At 43.6% G+C, this 22,454-nt stretch overlaps 1 protein-coding gene across 6 annotated transcripts in view; it reads right to left on the bottom strand.

The window, feature by feature from the left end:
* Positions 1-251: 251 nt before the first annotated feature.
* Positions 252-22,454, bottom strand: part of LOC134018498 (cyclin-dependent kinase 17-like) — a 35,263-nt gene continuing 13,060 nt past the window's right edge. For 3 of the 6 annotated variants that reach the window (XM_062458462.1, XM_062458465.1, XM_062458464.1), the window contains 15 exons: positions 17,389-17,522; positions 14,505-14,630; positions 10,415-10,471; positions 10,196-10,310; positions 9,852-9,946; positions 9,662-9,724; positions 9,455-9,578; positions 8,312-8,432; positions 7,327-7,424; positions 6,848-6,953; positions 6,275-6,317; positions 6,101-6,191; positions 4,743-4,820; positions 3,574-3,695; positions 252-2,727 (listed from right to left, as the gene is read on the bottom strand). In XM_062458462.1, coding sequence (XP_062314446.1) covers positions 3,592-3,695; positions 4,743-4,820; positions 6,101-6,191; positions 6,275-6,317; positions 6,848-6,953; positions 7,327-7,424; positions 8,312-8,432; positions 9,455-9,578; positions 9,662-9,724; positions 9,852-9,946; positions 10,196-10,310; positions 10,415-10,471; positions 14,505-14,630; positions 17,389-17,522 — 1,355 coding nt within the window. In that variant the 3' untranslated portion in view covers positions 252-2,727; positions 3,574-3,591. Of the gene's footprint in view, positions 2,728-3,022; positions 3,071-3,573; positions 3,696-4,742; positions 4,821-6,100; positions 6,192-6,274; positions 6,318-6,847; positions 6,954-7,326; positions 7,425-8,311; positions 8,433-9,454; positions 9,579-9,661; positions 9,725-9,851; positions 9,947-10,195; positions 10,311-10,414; positions 10,472-14,504; positions 14,631-17,388; positions 17,523-22,454 lie in introns of all 6 variants that reach the window. The other 3 variants (XM_062458463.1, XM_062458467.1, XR_009929945.1) reach the window with 2 other exon arrangements.

Genomic DNA, 22,454 nt, shown 5'->3' with positions numbered 1-22,454 from the left:
CGGGACCACCAACAAAGTTAAACGGAGAACAGGATACTGGGATATGTGATCCCAGGATGCATCACATATGTGATATGTGATGATCAATTGCCTCAAACTAATTCAAGTTAAAGGTGTGGTGAAATACTTTGTCATATATTTAGAAAATGTATATTTTTAAATATTTCTAAGTAGGTAGAGGTGGGGGAGGGGGTGTACCGTTGAGTATCTAAAGAGGTCAAACTGGTGCAAAGAGTACAAAGAATCTCATCGAATTTGTGATAACACTTTATTTGAATAGTCCATTTGTAGATGATCTACACATTACTATATGTTCAATCAACGATCGACAAATGTTAAATCACTATCAACTAACCCTCACCTACACCCTAACCAATTAGGAAATTGACATAACCAACTGGAATTTAGTTTCTTGAAAGTTTGATCATCTACAGATGAAGTGTTACCAAATTTGTGCACAAGTTGTCTTGTATGTCTCCTATGTGATGCAAGATTCCCACCCAAAAAGTTACCACTTTTTACACACATATGACAACATCTTACACATGAAACCAACCACCTGCCCCGGGCAGTGTAGCATCCCTTATGTTGTCTAGTCAAGGGCACTGGTCCATCTCCTTTTACACCAGTGGTCCAGCCCTTTATTAGAAAGCTCAGTCAACATGCAGTGGTTCCATATGATCTGTCCCATCTCCCGTCTCAGCTTTCTACCCTCTCTGAATCAAAACGAGAATTTTCAGTCAAGTTTCAGACTTCGTCCTTAGCATGGAGTCTGCAATCCTGTCAAGTGAACTATAGCTGTGACTCTGGGAAGTGTGATGCTTTAATCCTGCTGGATCTCAATGCTCAATGCAGGGTTGGCATCCTACTCAGAAGTACTTTTCTGACGAGAACAGGAATTTCTCTTCTTCTGTACTCCTTGGGAACCGTTTTATTTCTCGTTATGCTACCCATCAGGTCTTTTTCTGGAAAAATATTTACTATTACTGGGCTGATAATACACAAATGTACCTTCCATTGAGACAATGTGATCGCACTTAACGTCCCTCTTTGAATGCCTTAAGGACTTCAAGGATGATATATCTAACTTTCTCCGCACCTCTAGGTCTCTAAGATCTACAGACCATATATTTTGCCAACTGCCTTCTGCTTGAGGCCTTTGCCCCCATTACTGACACATTCCATCTAAAGACTCTTCTCCATGGCCATGTCTGTCATGTCTTTCCATGTGTTTAACATGATCAAGAGGCCATTTTTTTTTACAGTAGAATCTTGCATGATATAGCATACATATAAAACACACATACTCAGATTCAGCTTCTTCATATATCATTTTCATGTGAAATGCTACAGTTACCAACAAAACAAACTTCAAGTCAAGGCAGAACAGGAAGGGGTAGTCAGGGATGGAGCAGGTAGGTTATTTGACCCCTTATCAGACAGACCCATGCTACATCTGTAGTGTGCTGACCATGGGAGTCAACATTTCGACCGTTATACCGTCTGTAGTGGAGATCTCTACGGAATCTGATCCTGGAATGCCGTAATGCATTTGTTAATTTTTTGTTCTGTGGTTTGTGGACAGTGCTCTTTTGTGCATGTTTCTGTTGTGGAGAGGTGTGTACCCCTTCTCCAAAGTGCATACTTGTTCCCTTAAGTAAAGGAAACTCCAGTAGCTTCAGGGGTTGTTAGTGTTTACTTCTGGGGTACATGTGTACCCTATTCTGCCTGAGCGACTAATGAGGAAATACATAACAGCCACCCTTAGCTATAAAGGGCCTTAAGGTGCAAAGGTTTCTTAAACTTCATCGATAGCAAGACTGCACACTGTAATATTCAAGTGTTTATGTGTATTTGAGAGAGCGAGATAGAGGTAAGGGTGTGAGGAGAGACATGCTATGCAATGGATTATATACTAGGCAATGGATAATGCGTTGCCATGGTGATGAACGTAGGGTTGGTTGACATTGTAAAAGGAGCAACAGTTGGGTTTTCTTTCAACACTATTTCAATTTCAGGAATATTGACCGAACCAACTGGCAACGTATGGATCCTTATACTAACCCACTTCCTCCATGGCTGTGTGTTTCTGGGGGTGTGTATGTGTTGGGAGCAGGAAGTGGTAAAGGGTCAGGAAGTTCAGGCTCGTTGTGACATGACAAAACAGAGTTATACAGCTCAGTCTCTGAGGTGCAACAACAATCCAATGAGAAAGAAAGAGAGAATCACTTTCCTCCTACTTGGAAACATCCGCACAATCCTGAGGAGTGCCGAGTAGAGCAACCCAAGCCCCCTCCGTCCACCTACGCACATTGACTGACACGCAAAAGTCCTGTTCAAACTCCACTCACCCCGAACACACGCTAACCACACGCTAACCGCTGCCCTCTTACAGGTAGTGGCAGTTTGGAAGACGTTCTTTCCCCTTCCTTTATCACTTCATGTTCCTCTTCTCCTTTTTCACCGTCCTCAGTCTGGATTGTGCACTGTTTTGAGAGAGTGCTTCTCAGTCTTGGTTTGGGGTGTTTTTTTGTTTGTTTTGTAGTGTGTTTTCTCTCCTGTGTTCTATGTGTGTGTGTCTGTCTATGTCAGGGCGTGTGTGTGTTTTGTCTCCTTTGGTGTGTGTGTGTGGCAGGGTCGGGGTGTGCAACGGCTCTGTGCGTCAATTAACCGCACCCCAACGCTCCCGCTAAAACAGCACACTCTGCCTTCGACCCCTTCCCATGGCTGAGAGAGAGAGAAACAGAGAGAGAGAGAGAGAGAGATGACTAAATAATTCACAGGAAATACATTCACAACAGCACTTCTTGCTCATTAGTCACACTCAAAACAAAAACCAAATTCAAATCAAATTCAAACCAATAGCACGTTTTATCTCTTACCTCATCAAATTAACTGCATTAATTACTAACCAGCACCTTATAACATAGAAATAACTCATAACTCATCATGTCCAACGTCATTGTTAAAAACCCATGCAAAATGTAGAAAACACACAGCATCACTCCTCACACACACTTACAAGTCTACTAGAGAGGTTACATCTCCCTCTGCAGGAACCTAAACAGAACTGAACATAAACATGAAACAATTTCAATGTCCTCTGTTTACTTAGCCAGAGTCCTGTCATACACTTGTCCCAAAATGTCTCCTGACTGTCCTGTCACCCACCAGGGAGTTACAAATACAGAGTGGCTTCGGAGGAGGGAGAAGAAAGCAAAAGTGAGGACAGTGCGTGAGAACATACACGGCAACGAGGATGGGAGGGCCAGCGACATCTCGAGAAGGGACATGAAAGACAAATGGAATAATCCAAAACAGGGCGAGAGAAGGAGAGAACGAAACACGTGGAAGTAAAGCAAAACTAACTGAGTGAGTGAGGGGGTGTGTGCACGAGGAAAGACATTGATCAAGTTCAGGATGGAAGTTTAGAACTTCATGGGGGGAAAACAATGAGGCAGAAACGAGGCACGCACCAAACAACAGCCAAGAAGGTCAGGGTCCCGTAGAGAGAGGGGGGGGAGAGAGAGGAGAGGATATCGACTGCAGATTGAAAGAGAGGAGCGTATTTACCAGAATGGTAGGGGCCACTCAGCCAGTAGAAGGGGAGGACGGGGCACGACTCTGTGCCCTGGGATTGGATCCTTCTCTCTGGAAGTACTGCGAGGGGGCGGAGCCTAGCTTAAGAGCCACTGCTTTAGGGCGGAGGGCAGTTTGGTGTTGTGGGGGTGGGGGTGTTTTCAGGGGTTTGGGGGGGGGGGGGCACACAAAGTAAGAAAGGATTGAGGCAGAAGAGGACAGGGAACGAGAGAGATAGGGAGGGTGGTTGGGGTGAGGAAAAAAGTCAGAGGAAGAAAGCCATGTACAGAGAAACGGACAGTAAGACAGACTGAAGCACTGACTGGACTCTACAGAGGCAGATGTCGATGTGTAGCTTGGTTCACACGAGCCTCTACACATGCTTCCTCACTAAGCACTTGTTAAGCCTGTAAAATCCACAGCATTTAGCCTAGAAAGTAGGGCACAGTGGTGTACATTGGATGGAGTTACTTGTTAATGTATATAAACAAACAAATATTCACTAAATTGATTTTATTGACCTACAGTACATATCAGGTTTTATCAGAAAACATAACAGATGCAAGCACACTTTTAGATAAGTCAAAAAGCAACAGCTATTGTGATTATTTAAATGAATCACTTTCAGGTGTCACTACACTGCCAGTAGAAATGCTGGGGTTAATTGATTGTATTCAAAGTCAAGATCTGGTTATGGAACTTTCCAGACTTCACTTCCATGACTGAGATGTTCCAAATTTGAAGGGGTGGTACTGGCTACACATTGCAGTTCCAGTAGCCTTACCCCAGTTGAGAACTCATGGACTTGCTTATGTGAACACAAACTCTCACGCCAGCTACAGTTAGTCAGAGTAACCAAGGGGCGTGTGAGAAGCAGACATAGTTCAGTAAAAGGACAAACACCTAAAAGGACGAGTGCGTGACGAGACTAAACAGTGGCAGAAGAGATACAGGAAGCAAGATGAAAGAGGTGGCAACTGACAATACTGCAGAAGAAGAGTTGGAAAATGGAGAGTGACCGAGAGCACACCCTTCACCCTTCAGGGACGGTGTTTCTTCCCTTTGTTCTCTATTCTGAACCCCAAAGAAGAAGAACGAAAACATCGACATATTCTACCCTTAAACAGACGCCTAGCGCGCTCACTAACCCCAGCATGACTCACCTGTCTCTGTGAAGCCTGAACCCCTCTTTCCTGGATCTCTTTGGAGATGGATGTCCTTCACTGTGAAAATGGAAGAAGCTGAAAAGAAATGAATGAGGGAGTCAATCTTCTGCAGTATTACAATTCAGGATGGTACAGGACAATCCCTTTTGGAAAGCAAGAAACCACGATCAACCATAGTCCTTTCTATGGTCTGATATCTATATTGCTCTGTTTGAGTCATAGGTCATTAGTTTCTCTGGGTCTGCAGTTGGACTATCATTGATATAAATTAAAGTGCAGCTTTGGCATGAGGTAACTAAGTATATTTACCTCAGTTACTATAGTGTTTTCCTACATGTTGGGTTACCCTGAAGCTAAGCACTCTATGAATCCAAGGAATAGAGTTCCCAGAGTTATCAGAGTTACATAATGGATATACTCAGACGTACGTTGTGTGGTCACATAGGGCTTTTAGTCGATGCAGGCCCTTGCTAAAGATTTTTCTTTGGGAGACAGAATAAATAATTACTGGCTAATGTGCTTACAGTAAAAAAAAAATACTCAGGTTAAAATGTGTAAGCAGCAGAGCACCCACTTTAGGAGACAGATCCACCAAATAATAATGATAATTCATCTAGCAGACACTTTTATGGAAAGCTACAGCAGTACAAGAGGGTCTAAACCCGCAGTAAAGTGCTCTAAACACAGAGCTATAACCACCCTAAACCTGAAAATGCAGAACAAGAATACAAGAGTATTATGTTCAGTGTAAACAACTTGAAACATCCTACTAAACAAAGGCTTGGGCAGCATGCTTGCAGGGTACTGAAAACGTGCACTGCAGAGATAATGAATTGTTTCAGAGAAACCCAACATGTTCAAACCCAAGAAAACCGAAAGAAAGACAAGGTTTTTAACTGCGGTCCAATAGCTGTTTTTGTGTACAGTAGAGAGTGCATAGAGACTTCTTTGTGAAGGGTGTGGCAACTATATTTTTCCTAAGCTCACAACAAAGTATACCAAGGAGTTAAGACAGGAGACCAAGGACTTGTAAGTAAAAAGACGGGATAACACAAACCCCTGTTTTATGCAACTTTCCAGTTCAGAAAAACAATTTTCCCGCCACTATGCGCTGGTGTGTAGGCAGACGAAGCACAACAAAAGCTACTGTTGTTTTGTCCTGGGAAAGAAGTTTACTCCCAATCAGGGAACCTGAATGGAATTCAACCACCGAAAAATTGAAACGAACCCAAAAAGTAACCCCAGTAGCAAGGTGAACTAAAGCTTTAAGGTACATGGTGGGGTGTTGCTATTGTTAAATCAAGATCAAGTCTGTGGTGATGGTGGATGTGGGTGAGTGAGGTGGATAAACTCACTGTCAGCCAGGGTTTGAACCTGCTCCCCCAGACTCTTGAAGTAGGGGTGTCGGAGGGCGTCCTCTGCTGTCACACGCTTCTTCGCTTCAAACTGTAGGAACGGAGACAGAGAGGGAGGTGAGCAGATATTCTATGGAGATCTGGAGGGTTTGACGCCTTCAATTGGTTCTTTACCTGAAGTAGCAAGGAGAGCAGGTCATGGCCGTCACTGTCTATCCTGTGAGAGAATACGAGTGAATCAGGCGTGTTAGCGTGGCTGTTTAACACAAAAGGAAATGTTACTTCGAGTTCGGAATTGCAATCGTTGGAGTTTACGTAACATTCCTAGACCTGCAGAGCTCCAGAAATACAGAGCTCGAAATGAAAATCGGTCATCGCTGGTGGAACTATTTCATGGCTATTGTATTGTATGGCCAAATCAGATTTTTACATCCAACATACAATTTGAATTTCTAGAATACATCTTTGGATGGAGTGGCCTGCCCAATGTATGGTGTAAAATTAGGAATTCAGTTGTTGTAGCTGCAGTGTGTATGTATAGCAGGCTAGCTGCAGTCCGAGCTTCAAATCTTAACATGTCACGGGATAACAACAGGCCCGTAGTAGCAGGCAGACAAATGCTCCGAGCAAATCATAGAGGAGACACCAAAACTAAACGCAGAGAGCACTCCGTGACCAAATGTGCATTAGCATGCACGCTTGTGCCTCACGATACAATGCAGCTCAGACATAAACACACACACAAACCTGGGTGCATGGTTGACGAGAGGCTCTGCACGATACCGAGGGAATTTGTGGGTCTTAAACTCTTCACTGGTGGTGATGCCGGGCCAGGTTTCCTCTGTAGGTGTACCTGAGCGAGGGAAACTCTGTTTGCTCAAAGGAACTAGAACATCTGCAGACGTGTTGCATTTATGATGTGAATATAGCTACAACCATCCCAATTATGATATCTTCACACCCGACTATTGAAGACCGAAAACAGAGAAAATAAAAAACATATTTTGGACACATCGAGCGCACTCTGCTCCCTAAACCACATCAGATTCCTCAAGGGAAGAAAACAAGGAAAACTACAGAGAAGGAAATGCAGTCGGGGAGAGAGACAGAGAGAGAGAGAGAGAGAGACAGATAAATAAAGAGAGTGAGAAACAGAGAGAGACAGAAGGGATTGAAAAATAATTCAGCTTCTACACGCACACACACCAAAAGTGATGAAATCTTACCTAGTATGCGGAATATGAGATGCAGTTCATCCTCCACCGTGGAGCCGGGGAAGAGAGGTCTTCCTGTGATCATCTCATAGAATATGCAGCCCACACCCCTACACAAACCACACAGTCAGAATGTGGTTTGTCAGAATCAAAAAATCTCAACGATTTGGTATTCCCTTTCTTTCTCGGGCGCAACAAATTAACTTTTCATCTTGAGTAGGGGACAAACACGCAGTAGGCCAGTGACAGAAGCTATAGGCTTTGGCCATGCTTGTGTTTGTTGGGTGAAGAACAACATACAGGACTAATACAGGTATCGAAGCTATACGCTGGAAAACTTTGTTAGTGAGTCGGTACAATTCATAGGTGCTCATTTACATTTCCTGTATTTTGATCCATATAAAAACAATTTTTTGTATAAGATTTTTTTTAAACATATATATAACACAGTTGTTAGCTATGCTTTGTATTTAAATAATTAAAATGCCATAGTTGGATTGAAACGCAATAGCCTAATCATCTACTCTGCCACGCTTATGGAGACAGATTGGCACAGGACATGTGGTCCGGCACAAGATTGCTGACAAGTTCAACTTTGATTCCACGAAACCCATGGAAAAGAGGACAAGCATGCAGAGCGGGAGGTGCAGGACTTGTCTCCTGATGAGAGGGAGGAGGAGAGAGTACAACCGTGCCTTCAGGGATAGGAGTGGAGAGAGAGAGTGAAAGAGAGGAGTGGGAGAGAGAGAGAGAGAGAGAGAGAGAGAGAGAGAGAGAGAGAGAGAGAGAGAGAGAGAGAGAGAGAGAGAGAGAGAGAGAGAGAGAGAGAGAGAGAGAGAGAGAGAGGGGAGTGCCTCTGTACAGTATGTGTGTATATTTAGATACTAGAGCACTTTGAAAGACAAGAGATGAAAGCCACCGAGCCAGGGGCTTTGAGAGAAGCACATTAGTCAAGACTAAGAGAGGACTGAGGAAATGGGATTGTATGTGCACCCACCACATGTCAATGGGTGTAGAGTACTCTGTTGAGCCCAGCAGGACATCAGGGGGGCGGTACCATAGAGTCACCACCTCGTTGGAGTAGGTCTTAGTGGGGACAGACTTGGCCCGGGCCAGACCTGGGTCAAACACACCACACAAACAATTGGGACATTAACACAGTTTGAAACACCTGCTCACACGTATTTTACAGGCTGGATTATGTTTTTTTTTCATGTGAACTGGCATACACGTCAACACAAAACAGGACATTCTTAAGTGCAAGTTCCCCTTAACAATAATAAACATGAGAATTAAAATAATTTATGAAATAATGTTGATTATTCAAGGACAGATTGAGGTATGTAAGTGTATACAATATGTGGTACATGTACAGTATGTTATCAGTATCGGTGGACATTAAGCACGTCATTTAATATCTAATAACATAAAAACCAAGCAGTAGTGCAGACTATTAAGATCCTGCAAGGAACATGCATACTGTAACTGTGGGAACCAGGCCCTGAGTCCCAGTCTCAGGCAGGTCTGTGATCCTCTCTTGTCATCCCTGACAGATTCTACACAGCACAAGAGCTCTCCATCACTACTGACTACTGCGTCTCTGTGGCAGCCTCTCGCTCGGCAAGGAACCTAGGCGTCATCCTCGATGACAACCTGGGTTTCGAGAAACACTTTGGGGCGAAACAATCTCGTTGCAACATGAAGAGGATGTGTCTGTTCTGACAGAGTTCTCCACGCAGCTGCTCATCCAGGGTACAGTTTTCTCCCGTCTTGACAACTTTCACCCCCTCCTCGCTGGCCTCCCGCCGTGTGCCATACACCCTCTCTAGATCATCCAGAATGGAGCCACGTGCCTAATCTTCAAGCACTTGACAGTTGAGGTTGAGATAGTATTGTTGTTCACCGCACCTGGTAGCTGAGATAGGGTTACTTTGCAATGCTGTTACTTTATTGGGTTACTGTGCCTGGTAAATACAGTCCATTCCTTGACTGACCACCGAAATACTTCAGATCCTACTTCAGATACTACAGATCCTTGATTTTCTTCTGTATAATAATAGACATGTATGCTTGAAAGATGTATTCTTTTCTAACAAACGCAACAAATGGATACAAATTGAAATCCCCTGTTGACTCCTACCAAAGTCAGCCAGTTTGAGTTCTCCCTTGTCATTGATGAGCAGGTTCTGGGGTTTGAGGTCTCTGTGGAGAACCTTCCTCCGGTGGCAGTACGCCAAGCCCCGCAACAACTGGAACAGGAAGATCTGACAGCGAAAGAGAGAGCGAGTGCTATCAGCACCATTCATACACATGGTCCACGTTGGTGTTTTCCAATAAACAAACTCACTTTGACATTGTGTACACTCATGATACTCCCACAGTCATCCATGTACTGCTTTAAGTCCTTCTCCTGGAAAGAAAAACAGAAGAACAGACGCTGGAAAAAGGGGAGTGGCTACGGTTTACTGTGTACATGGTGATCAGGAAACAGCCAAGCACATCGTATACAGAACACATGCATTTATGCATTGACTCACCAGGTATTCAAACACCAGTGTTAGGCACTTATCAGTGTGGATGATGTCATGGAGGGTGACTATGTTGGCATGCTTCAAGTCTTTTAACAGAGACACTGGGGGAGCAAGAGAGAGAGAGAGAGAGACATGAAACCCTTTTAAGTGTCATTCTGTACAATATTAAACCAGCCTACTCCACAAACAGAAATGGATTCATTAGAATTTTGCAGGTCAGCAGTGTCACATACACAAACACGAGAACGTACAGCTGGTTAGGAGGTCAAGGTTATCAGTGGGCTAGGTTATCAGTGGGCTAGGTTATCAGTGGGCTAGGTTATCAGTGGGCTAGGTTATCAGTGGGCTACCTTCGCGGATGGCAGTGCAGGGCGCTCCCTCTTCATGCTCCAATCGGATCTCTTTCAACGCCACCAGGTTATCTGTCAGCTTGCTCCGGCCCTTAAACACTGTGGCGTAGGTTCCCTACAGAGAGAAGATAATATTGTGGTTGTGTTCATGGGTACGTGTTTGTGTGTGTGTGTGCAAGTCCACGTTGTGCAACTGTGATGGTATGAGGTCAGTCTTACCTCTCCGAGTTTATCCAGTTTGATGTAGGTCTCCAGTTTGCCAAAGCCGATTTCAGACTAGCAAAGAGAAGAGATGAGATCCTGTTACAAAAGCAGTCTTGCAACGCTTGTGTCAGTGACAATATTGGCACAACATGGCCGCCGGTCATTCTTGTCCTGTGTGTTTCAGCACGTGGGTTGGCATCGTTCCCTCATGTTTGGCTCCCTGTCCACAACACAACAGACATCACCTCATGTGCCAACTCCTTACCTCCCTGTCATATCCTGGTGATTTCACTATGTCTACAGTCACATTTTCAATCCTTCACACACCTGCAAGTTGCACAAACAGCCTTTGGCCACAGGGGGGCAGTATGGTTAAGGCTAATGTCCGTGTATCTACAATTGATGAATTTGGACCAATTCTAATAGGACTAATTCATACATACACCCTCTAATTCAGGCAGCTAATTTAAGAATGTAATATACTCCCTTCAAACGTAATTGCTACCCTCGAATTAAAGACTTGAGGTTATGATAGCTACTAATGAGTACTTCAAAGTATAATGTGTCTGCATTATTGATGGAGCAATTTAACGCGAGAGTGTGTCCCTTTCACTTCCCATATCTTCTAGAATGTGTCACTCTCACTGTATCAATCGTGTTCAGGACGCTTCTCAACCCTCTACTCCTCCGTAGTCACGTGACCACTGTCTCCGCCTGCCCCTAATCGCACCGAGGGGAAGGGTCTCCGGTGACCAAGTTGGCTAATGAAGCGTGTGATCTCTTTAAGGCATGCCCAGAAGCCAGCGCTACGAGGCCCCCGGACAGGGATGACACACGTGCCCGCAGACACGCCAGGATGGGCATGGATCTATATGTGCAGCAGATTTAACAAGGCCCACTTTTATCTGTCACACACACGTGCACGAAGACAAAGAGTTTCATTTGTTATTTTTTCCAATGATGTGCTGGTTATCCCACTGCCAAACCTGGCCTTTTAAACCTAGCTACTGTACTTATTCCGAATGAACTGTATTGTGTGTGTGTGTGTGTGTTGTAATCTGAATACAAATCCCTATGAGTTAATGCTCGTATAGATTGCTATCGGCTAGTATTTCCAATCCAATGCAGGCTCAAACAGTCACCCACGGATTGCTACACACACACACACACACACATCTCCCTTGTCTGTCAGTGACAGCTGCTGTCAGTTTGTGTCTGGCTTGTTGGGGAGCTGTGGTGCTGTTCATGTTAAAAGACCCTCACTGCACCCCCCCCCCCCCCCCCTCCCCTGGCTGCTCCTCAGTGTCCCCCCGCTGAGGGGGAAACAAGCCGGCCGGCCGGCCGGCCAGACCAATTCGCAAATGCAAATAAAACATGAGCTCGCAGATTCATCTGGGTACCAGGCTGGGAGACGTGTATGTGTCCACGCGTATCTCTTTTGACTCATCCTTCCTTCACATGTGTGTGTGTCACACGATGGCATTAACAAACAGGCAGAGGGAATGAGTGAAGCGGAGAAAGAGGACAGGTTGGGACAGAGAAATACTGTTTCTAATGAAAAGGCTGTGCCTCTGGGAGATTGGTGATTCATGTCTTCGTGTTAGTTTATGCGGCCATTCTTGTCAGAGATATACTGTGTAAGGAGAGACAGAGAGAGAGAGAGAGAGAGAGAGAGAGAGAGAGAGAGAGAGAGAGAGAGAGAGAGAGAGAGAGAGAGAGAGAGAGAGAGAGAGAGAGAGCAGAGAGAGAGAGCGAGCAGAGGTGAGGCAACCATTTCATTAACCTATGTGGCCACTCTCTGAGTTCATTGGTTGATAATTCATCAACCAATGAACTGTTTGTTTCACGGCACCTGTTTCCTGGGAACCTGCCAATAGCAACATTAAGGGGGTGTTACCGCCAGGAGTCCACAGGTGTTCGAATTCAATCAGATTAAGAGTGACATCAATCACTCTTATTAATCATTTAAATGTAGACTATCAGGAAAAAGCAGGTAAACGGACACCTTCATTTGACAGCGAGTTTGGTAGCGCAATCTGGTGAATAGTTGTATTTAGACCATGGCTAGTAGTACAACAAGTGTTGTGTAACATTGCATAATGTTGAGACTTGATATGATGCAACATGTCTAATTCATTAAAATGACTGAACACTGAATCTTACTGGGCAACTCAGTAAATAATTGATGATCCCGGGTCAAAATAGTTGGTTTCAAGGTCACATCATGTAAATGTCCATGATTGGTTTTCCTCTTCTTCCTCTTCTCTCATTGTTGAAATGAAGTACCAAAAAAGGAAGGAAAGATGTTGAATTCAGACTGTACAGTACAGTGTAGCCAAACCTACAAGTTAGCCTACTACATTTTTGCTGCCTTGGTAAAATGAGGAATATTAACTGGACTGGGCTGGCGGCCAGATGTACGCTAGATGTATGAGAATGATCTAGATGTTTATTCATCTTTATCAACTTTCAATTTGAAATAAAACATTTCAACCATGTTGCTTTCTGGTTTTATATCCTTGTATGAAAAGGCAGCAATATGCCTATGTGTTCTTTTTATTCCTCACCAGTTGGTTGTAGATAAATGCTTTATTAGTACACGTGACTTACTATTGTTGACATCAAACTTGAAAGTAGAGTGGTTTAAGGGTGGGACATGACTTCTGATAGTCTAAGTAATAGTTCAAGTTTAAGTAAACAGGTTTATTTCTGTATTCTGTTTGCTTTCCATCAAAAAATGTCCCTAAGTAGGGCGTTGCTATCTATTTCTCTTTCCTTATTCCCACGTTGTCATTTGTATACTTTCTTTTCCTCCCCTACCTCCTCCTCCCTTCTCTCCTCCATTCAATCCTTCATCATTCTCTCTGTCTGGCCGGCTCACATCTCTTTCTCTGTTTCCTTCTGTCAGGTGTCCCAGTGTAACTCCAGGCAGGAGGAGCCCTGAGGAGACGGAGCCCTGAGGAGACGGAGCCCTGAGGAGACGTCAGACTGCTGAATTATAGATACATGGAATCCCAAATAGCTGGACTCACCTGTAAATGAGACCTGAGTCTCAGTATGACTTTCCTGATCAAATAAAGGTAAAAATACGACCTCCCTCCCCCATCCACTAGTGGCTACAAAAAACTGCCCAAAGGAAAATGCATTAGTACGACAAAAGGGTACATGGGCATCCTTCCCAACCCCCGACCTGCCACCCTGCTCTGCATTGTGGGTTGTCGCAGACAACAAATCCGTATTTTTCTTTCGAAAGGCAGCTAACGTTTAAACCAATTCTTGAAAGTGCCCGAAATACAGTCTGGAGCATCGGAGTCATCCTGCTAAACTCCCAGTGGAGGAGGAGGAGACAAAGGGAGGAAGCAGTCAGAGAGACAGAATGAAACACTAAGAGAAAAAAGAAAGAGCAAGACACAAAGGGCGAGAAAGAGACACAACGAGACTCAGCGAGCATTAGAACAATAAAGAGTGTCCTCGTTCTGAAACCAATGAGACACACAGAGAGGTACGAGCCGAGGGGCTGCTTGAACCAGAGTCCAGTTGAAATAGTCAAATGACATCAAAAGAGAGAAGAGTAAAAAGAATATGGTGAGTGGGTGAGAATGAGTACTTTAGGAGCCAGCCCGAATCGAAGATTGGATAACAAGGGGGTCTGATATTGCATATTCATGACAATCTGCCCACCTCCATCCCCCTTTCCTCTCACCCCCCCTGTTTTTCAACCACAATGTTTCAGGACGGGTTCATGATAGTATACAATGAAAATCATCCCCCTACTGGGTCAAAGACATAACTGTGTGTGTGTGTGTGTATGTGTGTGTGTTTGTGTAAGTGTGTGGATGTGTGTGTGTGTGTGTGTGTGTGTGTGTCTGTGTGTGTGTGTGTACCGGTATGTGTGTGTGTGTGTGTATGTGTTGGCCTCTCATAGTCTTCTCCCTGCCTGCCTCATCCCATTTTCAATAGAAAGAGAGAGAAAGGCCATAACCAACCTTTTAAGTTGCAAACAATGACACAGGAGGACGTAACACAGGAGGACTACATAGCTTTTGTTTCGCCACAAAAGTGCACAAATGTCCTAGCTGTTTTTTCAGCCATTTAACTCACTCACCAGAGAGGCGCGTCGTAGCCTGCGGCTCATTGGCTTGTCGAAGGGCGGGCTGTTCATAGCGAACTTCTCTAGGTATCCCTCCGGCAGGCGGATGTCAGCAGGGAGAGACAGGCGCTTGTTTATGTCCTGGGTCAGCACATTTAATAGAAAGAAACATGATGTTAAGGAGAGAGACTGTTATATTTGAGCAAAAAAAACGAACAAAAACGGTATCACAGATTAGCTAGCAATAATAACGTATTGTATACAGCATATCTTACAGTGGCTAACTTAAACATCCTTCTGCTTTCTCCTGACAACAACTTTACACAACACTTTTAGAGATTATATTACAAAAACATGTTGAGAATTAGTTATGAGATAGCAATATATCAGTTCAACCACACAATCATTTGTTGTTTCGAGACTGCTAAATGTTGTAAAGTGCTTGCGGTTGATAAGTTGTTTGGACTGATGTCCATGAGAGGAAACAAATCAACAGAACATTTCATTTGTTACTATTGTACTATACTTTGTAAGATGGCTAAAACTTGACACAACTTTTACTATACATTTAAGATTATATTTGTAAGATAAGATAAGGAAACTTGTATTGGACACACACAATGGGACTGCTGTTAAAGTAAGAATAGGTAAGATTTTTTCAGGAAATGTTTTGTCCCCTATGTGTAAGCTAATGATACCCTCTAAGAGTTGTTTAGCAAAACAGACAGCTCAGTTTCAGTGGAATGTCAATGTCAAATGTTTGGAGTGGCCCATCCAGTCATTTATGTTCCAGCAATGCTGTTCCAGCCACTTGCCTTCGGTGAGGCAGAATTTACTCCTCGGCTTATTTTGTGAAACCTCTGTCTTCGAGTTGGAAGAAAGTGCACAAGAATTGGGGGCATAGTTGCAATTTTTTTTTCCAGTATTACCTAGTACAGCTTTAAAATGCAGATAACAGAGCACACAGTAAATATGGAACATACACGGTCAGTCACCCATTTACCCAGTTACATGGACTATGTTCCTGAACGCCACTGACCTCCTCTTCTGCACTAGAACTTGACGCTCTACCTCACTGTGTGACTTCCCTATAAGGCTGCCCCGAGTCACTCGAACTGCAGTGTCTTCATATGCTTCCCACAGTGTGATCTAGTCTAAGTGGGGCAGTGTGTACCAGAGGCTCAAACTATTCTTCAGGGGTTCTTCAGGTCTGTAGATCTTCAGAAGTTGAGCGAGGCAACTTTGGATTTGTATATGTATGTGAGAGCTGCGCGACCCTTGAGGGATTCAACGGATCACATGTAAAGAGACGGTTTACACGGCGAAAGGCTTGTTCACATCCTTTAGAGAAACAATCACAAACTGTCTATAGGCACCTCTCAATTCCTAACACTTGTTATTTAGACACTGGTTTTCGATCAGTATTTAGGGGGAAGTCTGGTTGAATGAATCTACTCCTGATCGGAAAGTGCTGAACTTCAGTCGAGCGTGCGTCGCTACATTCTGTCTTGAAGGACACAACTACAAAGTGCCAATCACGCCCAGTTACCATAGCAACCGTGGACAGACTAGCCCCACAGGACGTGTGTGTGTATGTGTGTGTACGTTTCAACAGATGCGTTGACATCTGTATGGCAAACACAACATGGTGGAACACATATGAGCCTTTACCTTAAAAACTGTGACTGCTCAAACCACAAACACAAGCTTGCCCACACGAACAGACACACGCAGGCGTACACGTGTCGCTTGTGTGTACCGCCAGTGCCAGTGAGATAATGAAACCGGGTGCAAACAATATCCAAATATAAATTAGAATAAATTATTAAACATCTAGGTTGATGTACTACATGAATTTATAACACAAGTACCACTCTGTATTTACTACACACATTGTGTTCAACAGTGAAGTATTCGGAATATAATCCATGGTAATCAGACCCACACACATGCCCTCATACTCACAATGCAGAACAGCTGTATTAGGTCCTTCATTGTCCTTCTGAACGTTAATCCTCTACACACACATACTCTCACACACACTTTGCCTAGTGAATCTCCCTGGCCTGCCACATCACTGTCCACTCACCAACTGACAGAACGAGAGAGAGGGAAACAGACACATCAAATGGCAGAATACCCCCACCCCACGCTCTGAGGAAGAGGGGGATGGAAGGGAAGTGAGGAGAGAGGGTTAGACAGACTCCTGAGGGGCTGAAGGCAGATGGGCAAAGGGGGGGCGGGGGGGGGGGGTATATGTAGAGGGGGAGAATGGCCGAGAGGAAACTGAATGTCTACCCCCCTCACCCCTCCTTTTCTCTGATACTGTATGTCTCCACCACTCTCCCTTCCGTGTGCTTCATCTCTTGGTTTATCATTGCACTACACATGATTATTTCTGCTATCAAACATATCTCCCTTCTTCTCTATCTCTATTCTACAACCCACCCCCCACCCCCGCCCCTTCTCTTTCTGAGGTAAACATGGTCTAAATTAGCCCAGTCCACTGTTCACAACCACAGAGCAGCCTGTATGTCCAGAGGCATTTCCTGCAATACTGCTGCTCTCATCACTCTGCAGCTGCCCCCCCCCCCCCACACACACACACGAAACCCACGTTCACAAAGACATAAATGAACACACAAGCACAACACATACCTCCCATACCTCCCAGATGTAGAAGCGCATACCACACACTGCAACACACACATACAATTGAGGTTTCAGACGTTCGTCTGTTGTGGTCTGACTGAAGTGTGCGTTCAGGTAACAGAGTGTCAGTCTAGTAATCGTGACCCTCCCTCAGCATAGATCATGACATCATACTGTCCCCAGGCACAGTCAGCTGCTCTCGGAGGTGTTTGGGTGTGTGGGTGCGCGTGTCCCCGGGGCCCAGTACCTCGTTAGAGATGCGTCGGTGGTGATTGTTCCTCATGCGCACCCTGACTGGGCTCTGGACCTCATCAGAAGACGTCCCAGACGCCTGGTCGCTCTCACCGTCGGAGCCCATCTTCACATTCTCATGGACAATACCTGCAAGCACACATCCACACAACACGGTGAATGACCCGTTCGTGACACAGTCATTTTCATTTGTTTAGGCCTGTTCTACCTAGCATTTGATGTGGAGAGTTATATTGCTGTACGTTTTCCCTTCAGTCCCTGGTATTATTCCTGATTCAGTTGATCACCCAGCTCTTTGTTAGATTTAGGGCTGGTGCAAAAACCTACTTGGTGGTCCAGTATCTCTCCAGGGACATTTCCTGGAGCCCTGATATCATGTAAGCAGTGCAGGCGTACTGTCATGAAGATGTTTGCAACTCCCCCTCTCTGATGGGGGGGGGAGCTGTCACAATTCATCCAGTATCTCAAACAATGTGATTACAGATACAAATTACTACCTTGAGGCATATTTTTTATAATTTTTTATGAATTTTTTGTGTGTGTGCGGTTGGGGGGGAGGAAGGGCTCTCTCTCCATCACACTAAGTTTCCTTCTCTTCATGGTTGGAGTCTCAGACAGCTTTCACAGATTAGGTTGTGCCTGGTGGGGGGTGGGGGGGTTGTGTTGAGATGGGGACAATCAGAGGTATAGGCTAGAAGGAAGGTGGCTGAGTCTCTCCTGTCGTCTGGTTTATATTGGTGCGTATTATTACGGATCTGTCTGCAGAGGGTGGGCGTGGTCCAAATGTCTGTGCTACATACTGATAGGCTTACCGTGCAGGAGTTGGATAACATCTGTGTTCTAATTTGTCATAGCCATTCGTACGGACCCAAAGGTTGAGCTTTTCAACTTTTACGACAGGATACAAACCGGTAAAACCTGCCGGCTGCCATTTTGAAAAGTACGGAATCAAACGCAGTTGTACATACCTTACATTGAAAAGTTACATACAGTTAAAAAATGTATGTATTATAAAAAATATATAATATAATAGTGTTTACCAGGAGTACTGTAACTCTCACAACATCACTTCTCTACCATTTCCAGTCCAGCCATAAGCCCCCTAAATGATTGGAGCAGCACAGAAGTCCGTGAGAAAGAAGGAGATGTCTGTCAGAGATGGAGGAGGGTCATGTTGTGAAGAGACCTCGGAGGCTGATCTGAGGTCATTTTCAAGGGTTCTTACTTAATGGAGAAGGTCTGAGGCGGGAGGGTGAAGCCTATATGTTTAAAAGGGGGTTAAGGGTAATATCTCTCCTGGTACTATGGAGGGCAATGAGTACAAAAACAAAACATGCTGTACCTAAACAAAGAAAGACACACACACACAAGCCATAAAGTTGACAAGGATCCGATGACTTAGTCTGAAGAGGACCAAACATCACTAAATGTTGTAAATTATAACCACAGACTGTTTATTGTTTCTAAACATACTGGCACCTTTAGCTGATCCTGTATCTGGCAACAAAGGCTAACATGCTCAAAGATGCTAACTCCAGCAAAACTAATTATTCCTTAACTCATTTTGCACTTGACTATGCCACCGTGTCATCTGAATTTTGTTATGCTAGTTCTATACATACAACTCACGTAAGCACTCATTGTACCTATAGAGGATTCAGACTCAGTTTGGGTGCACTGCTATGGGTGCAGTCTTTTTCATCTCCATTCTCCTTCATTGGTTGACAAATAAAGGGAGGTAGAATGCAAACAAACCATGTACACAGACATACAGCATGCAGATGCAGTGCAGATATCCTGCTGAGCGCCAGTAAGCTTTGAGTATTGAGTAACACCATAAGACCTCTGCATTTCTTATTCTTTCTGCTTTCGGGAAATTCTTTACATTGTAGTGTATATGTTTATGTGTGTTAGAAAGGGAGGAAGAGAACCATTTTTAGGGTTAACTACAAATTGACGGGGGCTTTTTACTCATGACTTTGACAAACAAAGCTATTGTAATGTGAATTGTTAGGCGTCCAAGCAGCCAGGCAGTCGACACATTATGTTTGTCAGTATGGCATATTCTGTAATACAATTATGATAATAAAAGACTTGAACTTGAACTTCTGACCCTCATCTTTGTAAGTCTTTTCCTGACAAAATTCAAGCGATAAAAAACGGAAATGATAAATCAATACCATGGTTACAAGTCTTTTTTCCATGTTTGTATGCATTAGTTGTCACAAAATAAAACTCAAAACATTAAGTAAGGTAATATGCCACTGCTCAAATAGAATGAAATACTTAAATGACATGTCATGAGTCAGGTTTAAACTGTAATTTTCCTGTTTGGGTTGTGTGCGTCACAAACAAAAAGGAATTGAAAATGTGAATGCCAACGACATGGTACATCAGAAGCTTCCGGTATGTCAAACAACCACAATGGGGTTCTGGACAATTACAGTATCTGGCTGAAGTGTCTACAGTGCCTAAAAGAGTATAGTTGTGGGGAGTTTGTGAAAACTTAATAGAGGTGAAGGCCCTGGCTTCTCCTTCAGAGAATGGTAGAAACTATGGCTCTTAATGACACAGAAGTAACACATAGCAGTACACAAAAAAACGGATTTCATCGTGTTTTCAGTGTGTCTCAATGATATTAACTTGATCCCCTTTGAGGTAAATACTTTCCTACCCATGCAGGGCTCTAGAGGGCTTGTGTACGGGTGCGACTAAATTTGTTCCTAGGTCGCACCGGTGCACCTAACCTCCTCGCATCCGCTGTCTCTCCACAAACGAAGCGTTTGTTATCCTAAAACGGAACTGACACTCATGGTTGGATCATATCGTGGTCTAAACCAATCAGAGACAGAGATGTGGCGGGTCTTTGCCTCTGATTGGCTGTGGTCCAGATATTCCTGTAGCTCCGTGCTGTGTGATTGAAATTACGACCTCACCACCAGAGAGTCAGTTTAGCAGACCTGGGCATTGTACGGCCCGCGGGCCATAACCGGCCACAGGCTGTCTCAATCCGGCCCACGTGAGGTAAATCAAAAATTTAAAATAAATAAATGTGTTGAGCGGTAGTAAATATGTAGTCCTGAAAGACTACAGTGATCAGGCGATTTACATATGTGCGCTTGCGCAACCTCACCGACAGGAGAGTTAGCTGTTGGTTAGCCCTCGAAAATGAAAAACTTTGCCACTGATTAACTTTTAACAAGACATGGACTTCTAAGTATCTGTTTACTGAGGTCAAAGTGAAAACTGTGAAGAAAAAAAACTAACGCGGACATAATAAGAACTTGACTGATTCAGTGGGCGCGGGCTGATGGTTTGCTAGTTGAACTGCAGACCCTGATCATTACTTGTCAGCTGTCCTTCGCATATCCACCTCAGACATTCAGACAGATTTCGATGCACTTGTTCAAGCCCAGTGGATTTCTCTCACAGAACAAAATGAACTGAAAAAACGTATTGCTTTTTGTATAAAGTTGATCAATTCCACATCTTTAACATACTGCAAAACAACTTTTCAGTGTTTGTGAAGATTAACTGGTTACAAATAAAATGAAACACTGTTGTTGTTTATACTGTTTATTACTTCTATAATCTTTCCTATTTGACCTACACCAAAATCTAAAATATTTATATAAATATTTACAGAATATCCTTATTCTTCTGATAACCAGTAGCAGCTAATCAAAATATATACTTTACTGCTTTTTACAATGGGAGAAAATGAATAGTGAGCGAATTGATGAGGCCCTCCAACACATTTCAGGTTTCTCATGTGGCCCCTTGTAAAAATGAATTGCGGACCCCTGAGTTACGAAGCTGGGCCACGGAGCTAACCCATGGAGCTAGGATTTTGATGCTAGGGAGAGTGTGGCAAGATGATTTAGCCAAGGCCATAGGGCAAGAAGGCCAAATTACAGGTGTTGGCCATCTGAAGGGCATGGGACAGCAAGGTGGGACCCGCTATAAGACTTTGAGCCATGAAATGTTAGGTCTCAGATCAGGGAAGCACTTTTAAACTGTAGCACTTTCTATTTTGAAATGTTTTATTTTGCTTAAAATGTTTTAGTTTGGTAGCTCAGTGAAGCACTTAAAAGATTTGTTTTTATATATATATACAGTATGATTGTGCTTCAAATAAAAAAAATATTTACCTACACCTTATTCTTGTTTAAGATCATTTACATAATATATATGAATGTATATGGAGCGTGATAAAAAGGTGACCTTGAAATTGTGGCGACGCAAGGAAACATTTGGGTGCACCTAAATTTTGTGCTGGTGCACCTAAATAAAAAAGTTAGGCGCACCAGTGCAACCAAGGCAACAAGTTAGTCTGGAGCCCTGCCATGTAAATTGTATATCTTGACATACATGCACATCTGTTGACTGACATGTGCTGATTAATTGCCCATTAACTTTGTAACATCTGCACAAAATGTGAGCATGTGTGTGAGTGTGTGTAGAGAATTAAGATGCAACATTAGAAACATAAACCACATGTAGAATAGAGCCATGATCACATTAGAAACTAACACTGTTTCCACACCGGAGCTGAGTAAGTGACACCAGACCATGAGGAAATTTAACCAGGATATCTCCATACTACACACACACACACACACACACACACACACACAATAACCAGTATTGCTGTTATGTCACAACCCTGCTAGTCTAAGAAGTCATGATCTCATTTGGTTGAGTAAACACAGAGGTAAAAAGGTTCCAACATGTACTTTTAGTGACAAATATATGTATCTTTTTACAAATAAACGTGACAAGGAGTTCTCCTGTCATTGTGCTGGTTTTGTTCAACTCTATAGAACACTAGGGTGTGGGCATGACTTAACAGTTACCACTTCAAGATATTACAACTCATAATCTGTTAATAGGTGAAAGTTCTGTTTAGCTTGTGAACTATAGTTTCAAACTGATCATTTGTGTCCCCATTCTTATTCACATACATTGTGCTAATTTCAAATTTACATTTACATTTAGTCATTTTGCAGATGCTCTTATCCAGAGCGACTTACAGTACAGGGACATTCTCCCAGAGGCAAG

This window comes from Osmerus eperlanus, chromosome 4 (assembly GCF_963692335.1).
Source record: "Osmerus eperlanus chromosome 4, fOsmEpe2.1, whole genome shotgun sequence".
Classification (NCBI taxonomy): domain Eukaryota; kingdom Metazoa; phylum Chordata; class Actinopteri; order Osmeriformes; family Osmeridae; genus Osmerus; species Osmerus eperlanus.
The sequence above is the reverse complement of the archived record's forward strand: the minus strand, read 5'-3'. Positions and strand labels throughout refer to the sequence as shown.